The sequence below is a fragment of the Anoplopoma fimbria genome, chromosome 24 (genome assembly GCF_027596085.1).
Source record: "Anoplopoma fimbria isolate UVic2021 breed Golden Eagle Sablefish chromosome 24, Afim_UVic_2022, whole genome shotgun sequence".
Taxonomy (NCBI): Eukaryota; Metazoa; Chordata; class Actinopteri; order Perciformes; family Anoplopomatidae; genus Anoplopoma; species Anoplopoma fimbria.
Genome location: NC_072472.1, coordinates 21,374,405 through 21,388,511, shown reverse-complemented (window position 1 = coordinate 21,388,511; position 14,107 = coordinate 21,374,405). Strand labels below are relative to the sequence as shown.

Below are 14,107 nucleotides of genomic sequence, written 5' to 3'. Positions count from 1 at the left end.
GCTGCACTCATTTCTCTCGGCTGTCAACATTTTTAAATTTTGATACACGCACATCTGTCTCTCTGGACATATGTATCTAGATGGATTCTCCCACCTGTTTAACTAAATATTTTTATGCACCTGCACCAGGCCTGTAACTCTATCAATGATGATGAACGATACTACTTCCTGTTACCATGTTTTGTTGTGTTGATTTGGTTTAGTTTTCACTTTCTATTCTCATCAACATCGCAGTCACGGCTGCTGCAACAATTTAATTACCCCGGAGGGGTCATTTAAGTTTAGTACCACAAGCATTTTTAATCCTCTCCCCGTCCTCTGACTGTCTAATTCCAGAGAGGCCTGTGTTCACCAAACAGCCGGTGAACCAGGTGGTGTTGGCAGACGACACGGTGGACTTCTTCTGCGAGGTGCACGGAGACCCGACTCCGACTGTCCGCTGGCGGCGAGAGGAGGGAGAGTTACCCCGGGGCAGGTGAGGCGGAAAGGACACTGTTGTTAGTTTTGTGCTCTATGCGTCACTACCACCCTGGTGTACTCATACCAATAATACGGCGGTGGTCAGGCTGTTACTTAGCAACATGTTACATTTTCAGTAATTTCACTGATGACATAACAGCTTCCAATGTTCTGTGCCGAGCTAGGCAGGATTGGAAAAGATTGAATTATTGATTGAAAAGATGATTTTTTGCGAGTGGATGTAGTCCCACTGTTTGGAGATAAAGCTTGAGGAGTTCAAATCAGAGAAACCAGCAAGGATACCACGCTGGATTTTGTGTGTCCAACCTAGAAACCTAGCTCATTGTTGCCAAGTCTGTTCCAATGACAGTAGCTAGCAGCATTAGCTCCAAAAGTAGCTAAATCCACCAAGAAAGTCGCCAAGTGGGCAACACTGACAGCCCGTCCCTTCATGCCTCCCTCCAAAGCCACTCGCCCAAAATTATCAACAATGTAAGTACTCACAGCTGTCAAACTAACAGCTTTTGGAATACTCTGGTGAGGCGCATTGAGTGCACAGGCAGAATACGAGCAGGTACACAGATAGGTAGCTGACCAATTATTTAATTCAGGCCAAATAAAAGGATTGGACAGGCTTATTACAGTCCTGTGACAGCCACAGATACCAAAGCATTTCATTTATTGATGACTGTAAGGATGTCAAGAGAATTTTAAACATTACTTTTCCTGGCTTTAAGCCAACAATATTTCTAAATGCAAAGTTTTTTAAGAAAAGATGTTCTATAGGTGTAATGGACAGCACATTTGAACAAATCACAGCTCCCATGAAGCCATAATGATTGTCTTTAAAATTTGCAAAAAGTAAGTCAGGTGCTCTTCACAATGTGTCATTGCAAAGATACAAGGTTATTCAAGAAATCCAAATGTACTCCAGCCGGTCATCCAAATACAAAGCAACGTATTTATTAGACAGCTGTTGAACTTGCCCTGCACCTTTTAAGACAGCTATAGTAATAGTAATGCCAGTGATGGTAGCAGTCATGACAGTATTGCATGGTAACACAGTGACTGAGGAAATGTTAAAGCCTTTGTGGAGGGGAAACGGGTTAAATGTTCCCTAGTTGTCAGCGGGATTCAGATCTCCACAGGGAGCCCAAAGCTATAAGACAATAATCTGAGATTTACCGAGCCCAGTCTCATACTGCCGACTGCATTACAGAAATCTTTTCAGAGAGTAAGAAAAGTAGCCTGATTCTTAGCCTGATAGCTCTGCATTTTGTGATACTTTTCAAAGGTTCGGTGGACCCAGATAACTTTGAAAACTGCATTAACAAAATGAAATTCACCAACGCGTGTAGATTTCAGAAAAGTTGTTGTGTGTGTGTCCATGTCTCTCCAGATTTGAGATCCGCAGCGACAACAGTCTGCGTCTGACCCAGGTGCGAGGTGAGGACGAAGGCACTTACACCTGCGTGTCAGAGAACAGCGTGGGCAAAGCCGAGTCATCGGGGAGCCTGCAAGTGCACGGTGAGACATGGGCATGCATCCGAATTCCATCTCTGAAAGTTCCATCTCCGGCTGCAGTCACTAACAGTGCCAGCTGGCTGCACAGTCATGATGTAGTTGTGAAAATCTGAGAATGAATAGTGGACCTGCAGAATGTGCTCTTATTTGATTTAATATTATGTGTTAAAAATGTGGGGAAAATAGTGCCACACCGTCGTACTTCCAATATGTTAAAGTTATATATCTCATAGAAAGGCTCTTTTTCCTAATACTTAAATAGACCCTGCTTTATTTCAATACACATCATTCAACAAGTGGAACTTCAGTTGGGGCGATCCAGGACTGGCAGAACATTAGATTTCAACTCTGAATACATGAATATATTATTTGCACAGATGGACAGTTTTGCTATGATGCATCACAAAACACCTCCCAGTGGCTTTTGTGTGAGATTTGCCATCAAGTGAGCTTTCTGTTCGAGAACATGTAGAATGTCATTATCGATGTCCAAGATGTGAATATGATATTGGCCATAAGAAGTCCCAATGATCCGTGAATAGACAGCCAGACAGATGCTGTGGCTGTTGCCGGCTCCCCATTTTATGTCACTGGTAATATGCTGTTAGCTGAAAATATAAGAGAGGAAAAGTGAAAAATGGATTTTGAGTTTCTTTCGAGTCTGGACTCGTCATATCTCTGGAGAGAGAGCCAAGATCAAAAAGCAGTGAGATTGCATTAGAATAAAGTCAGCCCCTTGAAGAGAGAAATCTGTCATTTGTGATGATAAAAGGGAATATTTAGATATTTGTTCTGTAACAGTTAATTCTGTTAGCAGGCCCTCCAGTGTGGACCAACACTTCTGACATCTGTCAACACACGTATGCTCACCTACTATATCCACATGCACACATTAACAAACAGACAAAACACACATACATTGTAATATCTTCATAATGCATTATAATCACTGTTAGAATGTGATACAAAGATAAATCCAAAATGTCCTTCTGTAAATACCTTTGACACTAATATGTCAACAAAATGAAACAATAATCTTTTACCTGACTTTATCCAATGTTCACATTTCTATTCTGAAAATGTATGAATATTTGCACATAATAAAATAATGCCTCAATTTACATTATTTAAACATAACATTTTCAGAAAACTTGTTATACAATTTTTTTTTTATCTTAAAGTAGGTTATTTAATTAAATATATAAAAATATAATCAAAGCTATGCAAGAATTTTGATACTTGACCTTATTTATAAGTCATTATAAAATGCTTTATAATGTGTTATGATTAATGTTATAAAGCGTGAGGAATATTTACGAGTTCTTACAATTATGTTTACGTTATAGATATGGGAGCTACTGAGTTTTGTAGCTGTCATTGAGCAGCGTCTGTTAGACAAACAGAGATTGATTGTGGTTCATGCAGCTGCATTATTATGGATAATAGGACGACCCCCCCCCTTAACAAAACCACAGATCAATCAGAATACAACATCTAATCCTCACCTGTATGTCTGCATTCAGTCCATCATTCCTCCTCCTACCCGTCCAGTCCTCCTTTCTTTTGGGGCTGCTTCATTTAAATAGGCCCCTCTCACAGCAGCCATGTTGTCATGTCATAGCGGGGTAAACACAGGTGATACTGATCAAATTAATTATAGTCCTGTTCTATTTAGCGTGTCATGGTCATTCCAGCGAGACAGCACGCTATACACTGGCCCACCTAAATGGAACAAGGCCATAATTAATTATTATTAATTACACCTGTGTTTACCCTGCAAAGACCATCATTGCTGAACAGAGCTGAGTGGCCGCGGCGCTCCAGAGTCTCACTCCGTCTTGTTGAAATATTTCATCCAGTGTCTCCGTTCATTGTGAGCTCATCATCTCATTCATCTTCCTTTTCCCTCTTTTCTTTTTTACACCCCTTTCTGCATCACTCCATCGCAGTCGGCCCATCCAGTAAGTATTCCATTTCATCCCATCTTATATGTATGTGTGTGTGTGTGAGAGAGAGAGAGACTTAACAGACGGGAGATAGAGACAGTCATTCAGATGTAGGTTGCCATGTTGGAGGTAAACACATATATTCCATAGTCCAATTATGAATAGAGAATAGTCAATTAGTTTGTAAGTACCTCTGGAAACGCTTGGAGTAGGCTTTTGATTTTCCACAACTGCACTTCAGTCATGCCTCAGCTCATCTAGGTGGAGCTTCTATTGCTACAATGAAAAAAAGATCCAGTTCATAGCAGGCATCTTTACTTTTTTTAAATAAAAAGACTAGCAGTCTTTTTTAACACAACAAAATAAATAAAAAGACTGCAGTAATATACTGATTAATCACACATGCTCTGACAATTCAATTTCCTAGCTGGGAAAAATAGTGCCTCTATGCTTTGAATTTCTTTACAGCGAACAGAGCGGTGTGGTTTGGAAGCTGACAAACTCATCATTTCACACCAGGCTGCTTGGGCACGATATCATTACCAAGTGTTCTAGTGTACTTATGGTGATTAAATGGCACAAAGCTGTGAGCAGAGATGGAGCACAGGATGCTTCTTTTGTGCTTTGTGAAATCGAAAAACACCAAAGTAGACCCTTTTTTAGCATGGAAGAGAAAATGTTGTTGTCTTCTGGTGCTTTTCATTGGCAATACTGGGAGACAAACATGCAGTCGAGGAAAGTAGTTTTACAGGTATCTGAGGAATGGACTGTCAGAGCAGACGGTTACTTTTTCCACTGTCACAACAAAGAAAATGTTTGAAGAATAGTTTAGGTAGCACAACGAGAGGGAGTGTGCTTTTGGAGAAGTAGTCTTTGTGTTCAGTATATCTGTGTGTTTTGACTCTTCACTGTCTACATCTCATTTTTTTTCTGAAAGGGCCTTGATGCTTTACAGGCTCACATTATTCAAATATTCCGTCTGTTTCCGCCTCTCAGTCACTTCACTTGTGCGTAGGCAGGGGCAATTGAGAGGGTTGAAGTAACCCTTTCAAGCTGTGACACGCATCGACAGAGGGCATCAACAGAGGGCATCAACAGATTTATGTCCATTAGAGAAGCAGTTCTATGCAGGAGAGGTTTGGGCAAATATGGGCAAATGGTGGTGAATAATCAGTCCACACTACATTATATCAACTTCTCTTAACACATGGTTGGCCCTAGTATTGAGCCTTACATCTGTTAAAACAACCAATCGGCCAACGACATTGTTTCCAACGCTAAATTGTCAGAATCTTTTCCTATGTATTCCTCTGCTGGTATCAAGGACATTTTAAGATAAGATAAGATAAGATAAGATAATCCTTTATTAGTCCCGCAGCGGGGAAATTTGCAGGCTTACAGCAGCATAGAGTTAAAGTGCACACAAGAGACATAGTAAAGAAAGACAAGATAAAAATTAAAAATAAAAAATAAAAATTAAAAATTAAAAAAAAAACAAGTATTATAAATAAGCAATAAAACCAGTAGAAAAACACAATAACTGAAATATAATATTTACAGACAGAAAAAAAAACTATTTTAACTATTATTGCACAGTGTTTTTATTGTCATGTGTCACTCTTAAAGACTAAATGAACATACTTAAAGTGGCAACAGACAACTTCCCCCTCTAGTGATTTCAAGAGGTATTAATGTAGGCGTTGCTGTCGCAAACACAAGCAAATCGCTCAAATCGCCACATGGCTACAGCTATCAGCCTGTCTACAGTTCAAAGCTGGAAACAACCATAAGAATCAGGATTTGAATTTTTAGAAACCCAGATCTTGTTTCTATGATGAAAGCAGAGTAAAACTTGTTGGTATTAATAAGTAAGCAGGTTTTGTTACCATCGAGTTTATGCCTATTCATGGTCCTGTCTTGTTTTGCCTTGATTTTTCATGATCTCCCTCTTTGCCTTTTTTGCCTCCTCCTCCACTCTTTTTATCTTGCCAGGGTGCCAGTTACTCTTGCTATTCCACTGTCCGACCATTTCAGTACCTAGGGATAGCTGTAGGGGAACACAAAAGCGCAAACCTCTACCTGTTTTGCTTGCGCAGCGGTTGACTCTATTCCTTTGTGACATAAATGGCACCTTCATTTTCCCAGGAGATCTTACCTGGTGGGAGACAGAATTGCATAGTCAAAGTAAAGCTTATAGGGACCTTCTTAATCTTTTTTATTAATTTACATCCTAATGATAAGGTAAACCAAATATGTGTCTACCGCCACTTTAAGTTGTAGAATATTTTCTTCAGGCATGGGCCACCTTGCTAATAAATAAATGGAATAGATACGAAACGATATACTTTTTTGTCGCCCCAGTTCTGCAAAAATCCAAAGTCAATGTCATCGGGCCAAGAGGAGGATGTGAACATTTTCCTTTTCATATGACACACACTTTTTTTCTAAAGCGCAGATCCCTCATCAGGCTGAATGTATGTTAGATGGGGTCTTATAGCATCCTACATTACCTGGCCATCATTTCCATGTAGACATTTGTCAAAAAACAAATTGGCTTTATGGATAAATCCCCCATCAAGCATGCCTGATACCCATCAGACCATCCTGACTGGTCTAGTTGCCCATCTGCTTCCAAGCTTACCCTGGATGCTGAGAAGAAAGCCAAACTAAACGGAGACCAACGCTTTATTTGGTCCGTATTCCATTGGGATTACTTCCTAAATTGAGAATACAGAACAGGACTTGATGTGCATTCTGACGACTTGAGTCTGTCTCAGGCCCGACTTGACTCAGTCCCTTCTGTAAATGTGCAGCAAGGCTTGGGGAAAATGAAAAAAACAAGGATGGGAAGGAAAACTTGAAAATGGTAGAGTGAGGGAAAACAGCTGCACCCCACATTGTGATATAATGCTCTACATAGTGTACATGAAGCAGGCAGAGTGACCTTCCTTTTGAATTCTATCCAAGTGACTTTCTATGTCATTACCCTGTAAGGAAGGTTAACTTATCCATCTTCCTTTGGGTGCCTGGATATTATAAAGGCAAAGAACTACAGTGCTGCTGCTATAACTTATACTCAGTCTATTTAAGGCTGCACCAGCCCTCCTATTCATATATTGATGCTGGGCACAAAAGCTCCCGCTCCAAATTAAATAAAAGCATCGATGAATTATGGGCCAGCCATAATACACTATGCTTAGGAAATAACCACCTCCTCAATCATGATTTCTGAATGGTAACAGGGTCAGGAAAAGTGTGTGTGTATGTGATATGAAAGGATGAAGCTGAAGACTCCTGCAGCAGCATCAGCAGCAGCAGTGTGAGAGTGTGTTTACTCAGGCGTACGTGTGTGAAACAGGCTGTCTGCGTCAGCGTGGGACTGTGACAGCTGCCTGTCACATCCAGGCCCCTGAGGAACTCCTGCTGGGAGCCAGTGTGTGTATTTGTGTTCCCCCCCCCGTGTGTGATAGCTTCAGTACGTTGGAGCAAATCACACATCAAGTGTGCGTTTAGGGGAGTGGGGGAGGTGAGACGCTTTGGTTGTAAGCACTTTGTCTGCCTTTGCTATATGCGATTGAGCAACACACCATGCTCATGCGACAGCGGCGGAACAAATCTCACTCTGATCTGTCTTAGTCGGAGCACAGTATGTGGTGCGCAGCTGAGCCTGGTGACACATTTGTCTGCTGTGTTTAGTTTAAAACTATCTTCGAGTGATTATGTTTATTCCATAAACCCAAATAAAGCTGAGATCAGCAAACCTATAACAATAGCACCAATATTGGACGACTGCGAAACCCTTGATTACCCTCAATGCAAAGTTTTTGGCGATTATGGTGTGGTTAAGGTTAGGGAAGTTTGTGTGTTTAAAGTAAACCTTTACCAAAAAAACAATATAAATAGTTTATAGCACTTACCTCCATAGGCACCCAGAAAAAGTTTCCTTTTGAAGAACGTTAAAGAGAGCAGACTGTCGGAAAGATGAAAGCAAAACAGTGCAAACAGACTTCGACGGAGGCCGAACAAAAGACAGCAAGAGAGGTTCTAGAACGTCCAAAAAACCTCCTGAACACTCCTGTGCATGGAAGTCCAATCTAAACTTGTTTTTGCTAAACTATTGCTAAACAAAGCCTCAAAATAATCCTCCCAGGAATTTTCTCAACCTTTTCCGGACGTTTTATAAACTTTTTTGATTTCTTTTTTGACGACCTCCAAAGTTTGCTTGCAGTTATATTTATTTATTTATATTTTTCTGTATCTCCACTCTCCTTAACGTGATTTGATAAGATAAGATAAGATAAGATAAGATAATCCTTTATTAGTCCGCAGCGGGGAAATTTGCAGATTTACAACAGCGCAGAGTAAAGTGCACACAAGAGACATAGAGAAGAAGACAAGCTAAAAATAAAAATAAAAATAAAATTAAAAATAATAAAATTAAAAATAAATAAAAACAAGTATTATAAATAAGCAATAAAAAAACAGTAGAAAAAACAACAATAACTGAAATACTATATTTACAGACAGAGAAAAAAACAACAACTATTTCAACTACTTTTAACTTTTTTAACCATTATTGCACAGAAAAATGCATAGAAAACTTCTGTTGGGACCATAGAAAGACTAGGGAGGAGCCTACTATTTACAATTTTTATTGTTGTTGTGCGAACCATCCCTTTAAGGTTGGGCAACTTAAACACTGCCCTGTGATAGTCTGGTGACCTGTCCAGGGTGTACCCTGGGCCCAATGTCAGCTGGGATCAGCTCCAGCCCCCGCGACCCTTAACATTATAAGCGGTTACAGATAATGAATGAATGAATGAACTAAAACACTTAGAGGCACCATCTCTATCCCTAACCCAACGTCTATGAAACGTTGGGTTAGGGATGCACTCGAGTTCAGACCTGTTACACGCCCTTATTGAATTTGTAACGACCACTTTAACCTCTCTACCGTGACTTTCTTCCTCTCTTTGAGACGTACAGTTAGTAGTTCTCTTGAATACCTATGTTGAATACACTGTAAGTCGCTTTGGATAAAAGCGTCTGCTAAATGACTGTAATGTAATGTAATGTAATGTAAACTTCCTGCATTAACGCTGAACAATAACATGGGGAGTAACTCTTGAGGTGCAGAATATGAAAATGGCTCCCAGATACTAGACAGGGATCACAGTACATCATGGGTCAGGTTAACAATACGTTTCAATATGAAAACACATAAATATGTAAGACTCAAACAGATCTGTGATTTTGTGACTATCCAAATAGGCAACATGCATAGCACCTTAAAAAAATAAAATAATACAAGTGCTCCGATAATCAGGACATTGTAATTGAATTGAAGAGGACTGCTATCCTAATGGGAACATCTACATCTGAGTTGAGGTCATTAACCTACCAACCTTCCATCAATTTGGTCTTCAGCATTAAACTACAATTCATTAAACTACAATTCTGTAAAGAAGGCTGTGACATAGGGGATTTAGCCAAAATTCTTATTGCCAGGTCTAAGTTTGTCTACAACTGCACTGCACAATATAGTCCCTAAAGTGGCCCGATGAAACAGACGTGTCGCCAAAATTAAAAATGAGCTCTGGCCCCAAAAATGCATGACATGTAGACGTTGCTACTTAGAAACTGATTTGTTCATGTGATCCCATCATGAAAGTATTTCTAACCCTCAACTCCTACTCTAACATCTCCCTTAAAGGCTAAACTTTAAAAGGATCAGTTTAAGAAGTAAGGGCTGGCCGTATGTCTTTGTGTTTGCAGCTTTGAAGAGAACATTTGCTCTGATCACACAGAAGCAGACAAGCATTCAAAGAGACCAACCAGTTAACACTCAGACCAGCCTTTCCTCCTTCAGTCTGACTGCTCTTATAAAGCTGTGGAAGTTTAACTTGCATTTCTTGTTTATTTTCGCTTCCTCTTGGCGTGTTATCCTTGTTCTGTGTTCTGAGCCCTGCCAGTGTCGAGCATATAACAGAAATCTCCAGGCTCCTTCAGATTCCTATGTCAAGTGTTTCATTCTTTATTTAGACGTTCCCAAATTTACCTCCCCGACTCTGCCTCCCGCAGTTATCGGTTTATGTGCTATCATTTTTGCACACCGGTTATATATTTCATAAAATTGGAAAATTAAGTTGCCATAGTGTTTGATAAACAGTGACAGCATTTCTTTCTTTTTTTTAAAGGAGGGTTTAAACAAAAAATACTGTCATACCTAAAAGCCAGCAGCCCAGAATACTAAATGACTGTTTGCTTCCACGACATGCAGCCATTGTTTTTTTCTGATTTCTGTCATGTATATTTCAGCTGCTTTGCTACCATCCATCTCCCCGTTACCATCCCATGTAAGGATGCTAATGTTTCCGCCTGCCCTAAATCTAAAGCTCAGTGTCGCGCCGAGTGCACCCATTATTGCTAATTATTTATTACAGCCTCCGGCAGTGTGCCGGCTTGCCTGCTCAAATCAAACATTGTTATTCTCCAGACAGGGCTGTGCGGCGCACCGAAAACAGCATTTTAATAGCCTGAATATTCTGAGCTGTCACCGTATTTGGGTCGAAGTTATGGCGTTGAGTCAGGCGCGAAGGGGAAAATGTTCAGGTGTTGACAAGTTTTTTTTCTTCTTTCAAATGGCCTGCTTTGGCTCGGCACATGTGTCTTTTCTCCCGTGTGTTCGTCATATCTGTGTGGGCCTGGAGTGGCATTTCATAAGAAGTGGGTATTACACTGCATTTCTTTAATATTTCAGGCCTTGCATCAGTCTTGACAGGAAGCCCCGTCCTTAAGGTAGCGTGGGAGTGGAAGAAGCGGTTCAGTGCCGCCGCGTGGTTCACAGCCAGGACACCGGGAGCATGTTTGGGCTTTGACCTTTAGGGTTACTGGGGGGGGGACTGCATCTTTCATCCCAGGACATGACCCTGCCCATCTTTGCAAAGGCCCCCTTAGCTGTGATTCATCCCCTCCTGCTGTGTGAAGAGGCCTGTGGTGGAAGCGGTGTTTAGGATGGTGAAGGGCGGGGCGGGGACAAAGACAGGGGGATACAATGTGAACGCAGGGCAGGAAATGAAGCTTGAACACTCATTTGAGGTGACCAGGCAGGTCACAAAGAGCGAGGCTAGGTATTGGCAGTGTTCCTAATCTAGACCATGAATCCACTTTTCAACACTGTCCTGTTTTTCTCTCTTAGTCTCAGTCCCTTTAAGGATCATATTGAACTTTATACATTGAACAAAGTGTTTGAACCCAACACCACATAATATCTGTCAGGCTTTTATTTTCTCTCAGTAGATATCTTTCCATCACTGGATTCATCATTTATTGGATTTGCAAATTTGAAAAAAAGGGAAATATTGCATGTTTTTATTTACTATGGTATATTGTAAGGAGGGCACAAGACAAGACTGCATACAATGTAAGAAACTCAAAGCCACTACCGAATACATGTCACGGTGCATTATTTCATCCTTTTTTCATCCAACTTTTTAAACTTCAAATTAGAAAATGCAAACTGAAACACTGGCGGTTCAGTGTTAGTTGTCTTTGTATTCTTTAGGAAGGTTCTCCACCTCCCGCTCTCTCTCTGACTCTCGGTTTCTCTCAACGCTAATTGAGACGGAGAATGAAAGGGGAGCAGGAGATCAGGTGGGAAGATGAGAAATCAATTAGGACCGGTGGAGGGCATCATTATGCATTCACAACCCCCTCTGAGGAGGAAGGCCTGTCACCTGCTACAGAATCAATAGAAATCAAAGATTGTGTGTGTGTGTGTGTGTGTGTGTGTGTGTGTGTGTGTGTGTGTGTGTGTGTGTGTGTGTGTGTGTGTGTGTGTGTGTGTGTGTGTGTGTGTGTGTGTGTGTGTGTGTGTGTGTGTGTGTGCGTGTGCGTGTGCATCTGATTATCCTGGTTCCTGGGATCCTAAAGGTGACCCAAAGACCTAAATCTAGACTCCTGTGGGTTCTGGGCTGGGCGTTGATGGGCTCTCTACCCAACCAAGCATAGGAAATTGATTGTCATGGCATATAGTTTAACCAGTAAGCGTCTATCATATCAATCAAAGCCTAATAAGTCAAGGTCACAGGTGATCTATTTTGTATCCTCGTCCCATTGGACACAAATAGTCCTTTTGGGCCTAATAGTTCCAGGGACCACAGGGACTAAAGTCACACTCTCTCTTTATTTGACTCTCTGTGTCTGTTTTCAAACTAGTCGGGACACAAGAAATGATCAGTCCACATTCTAGTCTTTATGCTAGTGGCGCCCTAAGTAAAGTGAAGCAGCTGCTGGGTTTGTGTTTGACCAATCAGTGACGTTCAGCCCTGCAAACCCCGCCCATATATTTCCTGGCCCTAAAGTTCTGCCTCTTCAGTCCTTTTCTCCACTACAGGAAGTCTTCCCATGGACTAGGACCTTAAAAAGAACTCATTGCGTTTCAGGTCACCCCCCAAAAAAGGTTATGGTCGCATTTCTCTTTTCTTATTATCATTAAAAGCAAAGTTTCCCAACTCATGTTTAAAAAGACAGAGAAAAATTAGAGAGCTGAGAGGGTGAACGTTAAGAGAGAGAGAGCGACAAAAAGCACAAATAAGATCTTAATTTAGTCCTAAATTCCTCCTGGTTGATGTGCAGAAACTATGGTCCTGATACTGAATCATGAAAGTGGAAGCAAAAAGCAACACGGAGACGACAATGCGGTAAAGGAGAAGCTTAAAATGTTTTAACTTAGCATTCACAGCCATGTCCCCAGTATGTGCACTTAGTTGGTGACGACTGCTGCCTCAATATTTGCTTTTCTGCTAAAACTGTGTGTTACTTAAGGGATTATTTTATTCACGAGTAGCTTCAAAGCATTAGTAATTGAAAAAATATTTAGTGTAAGAACCCATAGAGATTGGTTGAATAACGTCATTGCCCTCCCGTCCTTGCTTTCACATGGTGAGTTACCGCTTGCTATTTGGAAACAAAATCATCTGATGTTAAAATGTTTGATCAAGAATAATTGGTTGACTGAATATGTGGACATAATAAATATTTAAACTGAGGGTTAAAAGTGAGTAGCAGCTGATAGTAGAATAACAGCTGGGTGATTTATCAGCTGCAGACTTACATTCCTCTAAATGAAGTGTCTCTCTGTTATTTGAGAAATGTTAGTTGCCTCTACATCCAATAAACCCTCATATTCATACTTTAATTTCAAGTTTTTGTGGCCTTTACTGTAAGTGTTGAGGCAGTCAGATGAACATTCACTACCTCCTGATCAGTGTGTTTGAGAGAGATAAAGAGAAAAGAGTGGTCAGTTGTGAGTTGCCGTCATGACTGGTGGCCTGTCACGGCTTAACGCTCTCCATGTCACCGCTGGCACGTTCTCACTGCGTTAAGCCTCGCTCACTCTTTCTTTCTCTCCGTTGTCTGTGTTGCAGTGCCCCCTCAGATCGTCGTAAGGCCGCGGGACCAGATCACAGCCCCGGGTCGCACCGTAACCTTCCTCTGTGGCACCAAAGGGAACCCTCCGCCAGCAGTCTTCTGGCAAAAAGAAGGCAGCCAGGTAAGAAACTGACCTCCTCTCTGCCTTCTGAGGCCTCCAGGGTCTCGTGGTGACTTTGTGTCTTAAAGCACATTTTGTTAAATTAACAGGCATAAGATATCTGTCCAAATGAATACTGGACAACTTTTATTGAACTAGATCGTGGTTGTCATTTGTTTCCAGTTGTGTTTTTTCGACAGTACAGTTAAAGTAATATAGTGGTTGTGAGGCATAAAGAAGGGAGTCAACCCTTAAGATCCAGAAAGACTTCATTGTAAGAAAGTTTTAAACTGTGGCCAAATACTGTACAGTGTCAACTATATCCAACATTGGACACAACCCTTACAGGGAAAAAACCCTGGTAGAAACCCTGTCTCTCATGCACTGGACCATTAAGAGATTTTTGTCTATTTTGAACACGTCTTCTTTATGACTAGTTGATAGAAAACATCCAAAATATACATTTTGGTGTTTAATTTACTACTTTGTCTATTTGCGTCTGTAGATTTCTCCTTAATTCACCTAAAGTTTCCATTATATAATGCCTTAATTTGTATATTTAAACTCAAAATTTAATAAAAATTGTAACACCAAAAGAATAATTGGCTAAATGTCAGTAGTCGACTGGAGAAATGTCATGGTGATA

General features: G+C 40.8%; 1 protein-coding gene across 2 annotated transcripts in view; it reads left to right on the top strand.

Moving 5' to 3' along the window:
- Positions 1–14,107, top strand: part of robo3 (roundabout, axon guidance receptor, homolog 3 (Drosophila)) — an 87,024-nt gene that overhangs the window by 43,433 nt on the left and 29,484 nt on the right. For both annotated transcript variants that reach the window (XM_054625137.1, XM_054625136.1), the window contains exons 5-7: positions 337–475; positions 1,859–1,986; positions 13,358–13,482. In XM_054625137.1, the coding sequence (XP_054481112.1) occupies positions 337–475; positions 1,859–1,986; positions 13,358–13,482 (392 nt within the window). The remainder of the gene's footprint in view (positions 1–336; positions 476–1,858; positions 1,987–13,357; positions 13,483–14,107) is intronic.